At 48.6% G+C, this 9,068-nt stretch overlaps 1 protein-coding gene across 1 annotated transcript in view; it reads right to left on the bottom strand.

Annotated features, from left to right (window-relative positions):
• LOC122547394 (plectin-like) overlaps positions 1 to 9,068 on the bottom strand; it is a 208,692-nt gene that overhangs the window by 178,033 nt on the left and 21,591 nt on the right. Inside the window, 2 exon segments of the mRNA XM_087987780.1 lie at positions 4,877 to 4,970; positions 6,515 to 6,642. Of these exon segments, the coding sequence (XP_087843906.1) occupies positions 4,877 to 4,970; positions 6,515 to 6,642 (222 nt within the window).

The following is a 9,068-nucleotide window of genomic DNA, read 5'->3' as shown; positions in this document are numbered from 1 at the left end:
GGATGTAGCTCTTGGGGCCAAAGGGATCCAGGGGTATGGGCAAAAAGCACAATCAGTTTTGATGATCAGCCATCATCATATGGAATGGTAAGGAAGCTCCAAGGGCTGAATGGCCTACTCCTGCTCCGATTTTCTATGTTTCTGTCCAGGGTTCACTCCAGGAACCTTGGCCTCCAGAATTTTGTTCAGCTGAGGACAGAAGCTCTCTCATCCTGCCCCAGCCTCACAGCCAGCCGTCCCTCAGAATCAGAACACCATCCTGCCTGACTCACTCCTCAAACTACAACTGGTTTGAGTGCCCAACTCCAGCTCAACAATTTGAGAGAAGTTTCTGTGTAGTTCTTGTCTTAGTCAATGGTACCACGTTTCTGTTCCAAGACCTCCTGGTGAGATGGGAAAAGAAGCAGTGACTGAGTTGTGGGTCACATTGTAGATAACGGGAACACTTACAGCACAGCTCAGTGTGATTCTGCTACAAAGACATGTTCAGATTTCAGACAGTGGGCTGCGCAGTGCTGAAAGTGTTCCTGTCATCTACATCTCAATCTTCTGTGGCTAATCCAATCCTTCGACAGTCTCCACAAACACTTCCTACTGTCTGTCTATCTATCTGTCCATCTATCCTATCTCAGTCAAAGAGTGTCCACAGGGGTCAGTGCTGGGGCCATTGTTGTTTGTAATGTTGGGCACTGTTGGTACGATCAGCAAGTTTGCAGATGACACGGAGATTGGTGGAGTAGCAGAAAGTATAAGGGACCGTCAGAGAATACAGGAGGATATAGACAGACTGGAGAGCTGGGCGGAGAAGTGGCAGATGGAGCTCAATCCAGGCAAATGTGAGGTGATGTATTTTGGGAAGTCTAATTCGAGAGCGAATTATACAGTAAACGGAAAAGCCTTGGGAAAAGTTGATGAGCAGAGAGATCTGGGAGTTCAGGTCCAGTGAAGCAAAAAGGAAGGATAACTTAGGACACATTACTAGAGATGTTGGAAATCATGAGGATAAGAAAGTTAGCATTAAGGTGCTCTACCTGAATGCTCGTAGTATTCGTAACAAAGTAGATGAATAAAAGCATAAGTAATCAGTGTAGGCATCACAGAGAGGTGGTTACAGGGGGTTCAGGGCTGGCAGTTAAACATCCAAGAACGGGGAGACGCAGAGGGGGCAGGGTTGTCTTGTCAGTTAAGAATGAGATTAAATCTATGGCACTGAATGACATAGGGTCAGATGATGTGGAGTCTGTGTGGGTGGAGTTCAGGAACCACAAAGGCAAAAAAACCGTAATGAGAGTTATGTGCAGACCACCCAGCAGTGGTCAGGACCAGAGGCTCAACATGCACCAGGAAGTAGAGAGGGTATGTCAGAAAGGCAAGGTCACAGGGATCCCGGGGACTTCAATATGCAGGTGGACTGGGTGATTCATGTTGCTGGTGGATCCAAAGAAAGGTAATTCATGGAATGCTTACGGGATGGCTTTTTGAAACAGCCTGTGATAGAGCCCACAAGGAAGCAGGCTATTCTGGACTTAGTGCGATGTAATGAGTCAGACTTTATAAAAGATCTTAAAGTAAGGGAACTCTTGGGTGGCAGCGATCATAATATGGCAGAGTTCAGTCTGCAGTTTGAAAGAGAGAAGGCAAAATCAGATGTAATGGTGTTACAGTTAAATAAAGGTAATTATGGGGGCATGAGAGAGGGACTGATGAAAATTGACTGGATGCAGAGCCTAGTGGGGAAGACAGTAGAGCAACAATGGCAGGAGTTTCTGGGTGTAATTGAGGACACAGTACAGAGGGTCATCCCAAAGAAAAGAAAGATTATCCGGGGAGGGATTAGACAGCCGTGGCTGACAAAGGAAGTCAGGAAATGTATCAAAGATAAAGAGAGAGCCTATAAAGTGGCCAAGAGCACTGGGAAATCAGAAGATTGGGAAGGCTACAAAAACAAACAGAGGATAACAAAGAGAGAAATAAGGAAGGAGAGGATCAAATATGATAGTAAGCTAGCCAGTAATATTAGAAATGATAGTAAAAGTTTCTTTCAATACATAAGAAACAAACGAGAGGCAAAAGTAGGAACTGGGCTGCTCTGAATTGATGCAGGAAGGCGAGTGCTGGGAGAGAAGGGAATAGCTGGAGAACTTAATAAATACTTTGTGTCAGTCTTCACAGTGGGAGACAGGAGTAATATCCCAACAATTAAGGAGAGTCAGGGGGCAGAGTTGGGTATGGTAGCCATTACAAAAGAGAATGTGCTAGAAAAGCTAAAAGGGCTAAAAATTGATAGATCTCCAGCCTCCGAAGGGCTACATCCTCGGGTTCTGAGGGAGGTGGCTGAGGAAATAGTGGTGGCTTTGGTTGTGATCTTTCAAAAATCACTGGAGTCAGGGAACGTCCCGGATGATTGGAAGATCGCTGTTGTAACCCCCTTGTTCAAGGAAGGATCAAGACAAAAGATGGAAAATTATAGGCCAATTAGCCTAACCTCGGTTGTTGGTTAAGGATGAGGTTTCTAAATTCTTGGAGGTGCAGGGTCAGATTAGAACAAGTCAGCATGGATTCAGTAAGGGGAGGTCGTGCCTGACAAACCTGTTGGAGTTCTTTGAAGAGGTGACAAGTAGGTTAGACCGGGGAAACCCAGTTATCTACCTAGACTTCCAAAAGGCCTTTGATAAGGTGCCTCACGGGAGGCTGCTGAGCAAGATGAGGGCCCATGATGTTCGAGGTGGGCTACTGGTATGGATTGAGAATTGGCTGTCTGACAGAAGGCAGAGAGTTGGGATAAAAGGTTCTTTTTCGGAATGGCAGCCGGTGACAAGCGGTGTCCCGCAGGGTTCGGTGCTGGGGCCGCAGCTGTTCACATTATATATTAATGATCTGGATGAAGGGACTGGGGGCACTCTAGCGAAGTTTGCCGATGATACGAAGTTAGGTGGACAGGCAGGTAGTACTGAGGAAGTGGGGAGGCTGCAGAAGGATCGAAACAGTTTGGGAGAGTGGTCCAGGAAATGGCTGATGGAATTCAATGTGAGGTCTTGCACTTTGGGAAAAAGAATACAGACATGGACTATATTCTAAACAGTGAGAAAATTCATAAAGCCAAAGTACAAAGGATCTGGGAGTGTTAGTCGAGGATTCTCTAAAGGGTGACTTGCAGGTTGAGTCCGTGATTAAGAAAGCAAATGCAATGTTGTCATTAATCTCAAGAGGGTTGGAATATATAAAAGCACCGTTGTGCTACTGAGACTTTATAAAGCTCTGGTTAGGCCCCATTTGGAGTACTGTGTCCAGTTTTGGGCCCCACACCTCAGGAAGGACATACTGGCACTGGAGCGTGTCCAGCGGAGATTCACACGGATGATCCATGGAATGGTAGGTCTAACATACGAGGAACGGCTGAGGATCCTTGTTCAAAAAGGGGAGTAGGGATAACCCTAGTAACTATAGGCCGGTGAGTCTCACTTCTGTTGTGGGCAAAGTCTTAGAGAGAATTGTAAGGGATAGGATTTATGAACATCTGGATAGGAATAATGTGATCAAGGATAGTCAGCATGGTTTTGTGAAGGGCAGGTCGTGCCTCACAAACCTTATTGAATTCTTTGAAAAGGTGATGAAGGAGGTTGACGAGGGGAAAGCGGTAGATGTGGTGTATATGGATTTTAGTAAGGCGTTTGATAAGGTTCCCCATGGTAGGCTACTGCAGAAAATACGGAGATATGGCATTGAGGGTGAGTTGGAGGTTTGGATTAGGAATTGGCTGGATGGAAGAAGACAGAGGGTAGTAGTTGATGGCAAAGTTTCTTCATGGAGTGCCGTCACTAGCGGTGTTCCGCAAGGATCTGTTTTGGGACCATTGCTGTTTGTCATTTTTATAAATGACCTGGAAGAGGGGTTAGAAGGTTGGGTGAGCAAGTTTGCGGATGATACGAAAGTCGGAGGAGTTGTTGACAGTGAGGAAGGATGTGGCAGGTTACAGCAGGATATAGGTAGAGGAATTTGTGGGCGGCACGGTGGCACAGTGGTTAGCACTGCAGCCTCACAGCGCCAGAGACCCGGGTTCAATTCCCGCCTCAGGCGACTGACTGTGTGGAGTTTGCACGTTCTCCCCGTGACTGCGTGGGTTTCCTCCGGGTGCTCCGGTTTCCTCCCACAATCCAAAAATGTGCAGGTTAGGTGAATTGGCCACGCTAAATTGCCCGTAGTGTTAGGTAAGGGGTAAATGTAGGAGAATGGGTCTGGGTGGGTTACGCTTCGGCGGGTCGGTGTGGACTTGATGGGCCGAAGGGCCGGTTTCCACACTGTAGGTAATCTAATTCAAATCCTGGGATTGTATTCATTGGAGTTTAGAAGATTAAGGGGAGATCTAATAGAAGCTTACAAGATAATACATGGCTTGGAGAGGGTGGACGCTAGGACATTGTTTCCGTTAGGCGGGGAGACTAGGACCCGTGGACACAGCCTTAGAATTAGAGGAGGTAAATTCAGAACAGAAATGTGCAGACATTTCTTCAGCCAGAGAGTGGTGGGCCTGTGGAATTCATTGCCACGGAGCGCAGTGGAAGCCGGGACGCTAAATGTCTTCAAGGCAGAAATTGATAAATTCTTAATCTCGCAAGGAATTAAGGGATACGGGGAGAGTACGGGTAAGGGGAGTTGAAATGCCCATCAGCCATGACTAAATGGCGGAGTGGACTCGATGGGCCGAATGGCCTAATTCTTATGGTTTTATGGTCTCTCTCTCTCTGTCCCTGTCTCCACAAACTCTCTCCATCCCTGTCTCCACACACTCTCTCTCTCCATCCCTGTCTCCACACTCTCTCTCCATCTCCTTCTGCTGTCTGTCTTTGTGTGTGCTCAGTGTTGACGGGTTACTCACGGATTTGAGCAGTGTGTCAGATTGTTTGATTTGTTCTTCACAGGTGTTTGATTCTTGCTGAATCCTCAGGATAATCCTTTGGAATCGCTCCAGTCTGGAAACAACAAAGCAGACAATCAAAACAAAGCTCAAACACTCAAACAATCGTTGTTGGCTGGGTTCAACCAACCCTCAATAATGGCTGCACCAGACTAACATGTGGCCTGGGGTCAAAGGGCACCACTGAACCAGACAGACGATACATGGCACTTTCATCGTGATCATTAGATTCTTAAATGTATATGCTGCAGCAGGATTCCAACCTGGGGCCCCAGAACATTTGCTGAGGTTCTGGACAATAGTATAGTGATAATATCGTGAGGCTATCACTTCCATACCAAACATGACCGACACAGGGCGATGGGGAAAGAGTGGGGCAAAGTTTGGGTGAAGATTTGTAGCCCGGGTGCTCGTTGTTGTGGTTCTGTTTGCCGAGCTGGGAATTTGTGTTGCAAATGTTTCTTCCCCTGTCTCGGTGACATCCTCAGTGCTTGGGAGCCTCCTGTGAAGCGCTTCTTTGATGTTTCCTCCGGCATTTATAGTGGCCTGTCCCTGCCGCTTCCGGTTGTCAGTTTCAGCTGTCCGCTGTAGTGGCCGGTATATTGGGTCCAGGTCGATGTGTTTGTTGATGGAGTTTGTGGATGAGTGCCATGCTTCTAGGAATTCCCTGGCTGTTCTCTGTCTGGCTTGCCCTATAATGGTCGTGTTGTCCCAGTCGAATTCATGTTGCTTGTTGTCTGCGTGTGTGGCTACTAAGGATAGCTGGTCGAGGGGCAGTACGATTAATACAGGACTATGGGGAGGGCACGGGGCAGTGAGATTAGTTTGGGGATTGATACAGGGCTATGGGGAGAGAGAGAACAGGGGCAGTGGGATTAGTTTGGGGATTGATACAGGGCTCTGCAGAGAGAGTGGGGCAGTGGGATTAGTTTGGGGATTGATACAGGGCTATGGGGAGAGAGTGGGGCAGTGGGATTAGTTTGAGGATTGATACAGGGCTATGGGGAGAGAGTGGGGCAGTGGGATTAGTTTGGGGATTGATACAGGGCTATGGGGAGAGAGTGGGGCAGTGGGATGAGTTTGAGGATTGATACAGGGCTATGGGGAGAGAGTGGGGCAGTGGGATTAGTTTGAGGATTGATACAGGGCTATGGGGAGAGAGCGGGGCAGTGGGATTAGTTTGGGGATTGATACAGGGCTATGGGGAGAGAGCGGGGCAGTGGGATTAGTTTGGGGATAGATACAGGGCTATGGGGAGAGAGCGAGGCAGTGGGGTTAGTTTGGGGATTGATACAGGGCTATGGGGAGAGAGTGGGGCAGTGGGATTAGATTGAGGATTGATACAGGGCTATGGGGAGAGAGTGGGGCAGTGGGATTAGTTTGGGATTCTGTTTGAACGGAGATAGGAGACCAGCTGCCCTGAACAGATTGTGATGTTCTGTGATATCCTCAAAGCAACCAGAAAGCAAATTTTCGACAGGACTGAGTGAGCTATTGAGAAGGTGAACTCTGCTTGTTGCCTATATTCAGAGAGATATCAAAACCATGTGATTTTAAACTATGTTTGCAACTCTCCGGGAGAGCAGGGGAAGCACTAACCTCTCAAACTCGCTGCGGAGAACTCTTTCCCGCTCCAGAATAGAAACATGTAGCTTTCCCCACTCCTTTTCCACGTCGATCGGGTGATAACCTGCAGGTACCTTGAGGTGACCCTCCTGTACAGCACCCTGCAACAAACACACAGAGTGACAGCACCCTGTGACACACACACACACACACACACAGTTACACTGCGACACATACACACACAGAGTGACAGCACCCTGTGACACACACACACACACACACACAGTTACACTGCGACACATACACACACAGAGTGACAGCACCCTGTGACACACACACACACACACACACAGTTACACTGCGACACATACACACACAGAGTGACAGCACCCTGTGACACACACACACACACACACACACACAGTTCCACTGCGACACATACACACACAGAGTGACAGCACCCTGTGACACACACACACACACACACAGTTACACTGCGACACATACACACACAGAGTGACAGCACCCTGTGACACACACACACACACATACAGTTACACTGCGACACATACACACACACAGAGTGACAGCACCCTGTGACACATATACACAGTAAAAGCATCCTCTGACACACATACACACACACAGTTTCAGCACCCTGCGACACACACACAGTTACAGCACCCTGTGACACACACACGCAGTTACCCTGCGACACATACACACACACAGAGTTACAGCACCCTGTGACACACACAAACACACACAGTTATAGCACCCTGTGACACACACACACACAGAGTTACAGCACCCTGTGACACACATACACAGTTATAGCACCCTGTGACACACACACACAGTTACAGCACCCTGCGACACACACACACACACAGATATAGCACCCTGTGACACACACACACACAGAGTTATAGCACCCTGTGACACACACACACACAGTTACAGCACCCTGCGACACACACACACACAGTTACAGCACCCTGCGACACACACACACACACAGTTACAGCACCCTGTGACACACACACACAGTTACCCTGCGACACATACACACACACAGAGTTACAGCACCCTGTGACACACACACACGCACACACACACAGTTACCCTGCGACACATTCACACACACACAGTTTCAGCACCCTGTGACACACATACACACACACAATTACAGCACCCTGCGACACACACACACACAGTTACAACACCCTGTGACACACACACACTGTTACAGCACCCTGTGACACACACACAGAGTTACACCACCCTGTGACAGACATACACACACACAGTTATAGCACCCTGTGACACACATACACACACACAGTTACAGCACCCTGCGACACACACACAGTTACAGCACCCTGCGACACACACACACAGTTATAGCACCCTGTGACACACACACACACAGTTACAGCACCCTGTGACACACACACACAGAGTTACAGCACCCTGCGACACACACACACACACAGTTACAGTACCCTTTGACACACACACACACACTTACAGCACCCTGTGACACACACACACACAGTTACAGCAGCCTGCGACACATACACACACACACAGAGTTACAGCACTCTGTGACACACTCACACACAGAGTTTCAGCACCCTGTGACTGACAGACAGACAGACACATACACACAAACACAGAGGTACAGCACCCTGTGACACACACATACAGTGTTTCAGTACCCTGTGACTGGCAGACAGACACACACACACAGGATTACCGCACCCTGTGATATACATACACACACAGGATTACAGCACCGTGTGACACACACAGAGTTACACCACCCTGTGACACACATACACACACAGTTACAGCACCCTGTGACACACACACACACACATACAGAGTTACAGCACCCTGTGACACACACACAGAGTTACACCACCTTGTGACAGACATACACACACAGAGTTACAGCACCCTGTGAAACACTTACACACACACAGAGTTACAGCACTCTGTGAAACACTTACACACACACAGAGTTACAGCACCCTGTGACACACACACACACACACAGAGTTACAACACTCTGTGACACAGACACACAGTGTTTCTGCACCCTGTGACTGACAGACAGACACACACACAGAGTTACATCACCCTGTGACACACACACAGAGTTACACCACCCTGTGACAGACATACACACACAGAGTTGCAGCACCCTGTGACACACACACGCAGGGTTACAGCACCCTGTGACTGACAGACAAATACACACACACGGAGTTACAGCACCCTGTGACACACACACACGGTGTGGGCGGCACGGTGGCACAGTGGTTAGCACTGCTGCCTCGCAGCGCCAGAGACCCGGGTTCAATTCCCGACTCAGGCGACTGACTGTGTGGAGTTTGCATGTTCTCCCCGTGTCTGCGTGGGTTTCCTCCGGGGGCTCCGGTTTCCTCCCACAGTCCAAAGATGTGCAAGTCAGGTGAATTGGCCATGCTAAATTGCCCGTAGTGTTAGGTAAAGGGGTAAATGTAGGGGTATGGGTGGGTTACGCTTCGGCGGGTCGGTGTGGACTTGTTGGGCCGAAGGG

Source organism: Chiloscyllium plagiosum, unplaced genomic scaffold, assembly GCF_037043375.1.
Source record: "Chiloscyllium plagiosum isolate Xiang-an unplaced genomic scaffold, Cpla_swu_hap1 HiC_scaffold_5, whole genome shotgun sequence".
NCBI lineage: Eukaryota > Metazoa > Chordata > Chondrichthyes > Orectolobiformes > Hemiscylliidae > Chiloscyllium > Chiloscyllium plagiosum.
This window is presented reverse-complemented; position numbering and strand designations above follow the sequence as displayed.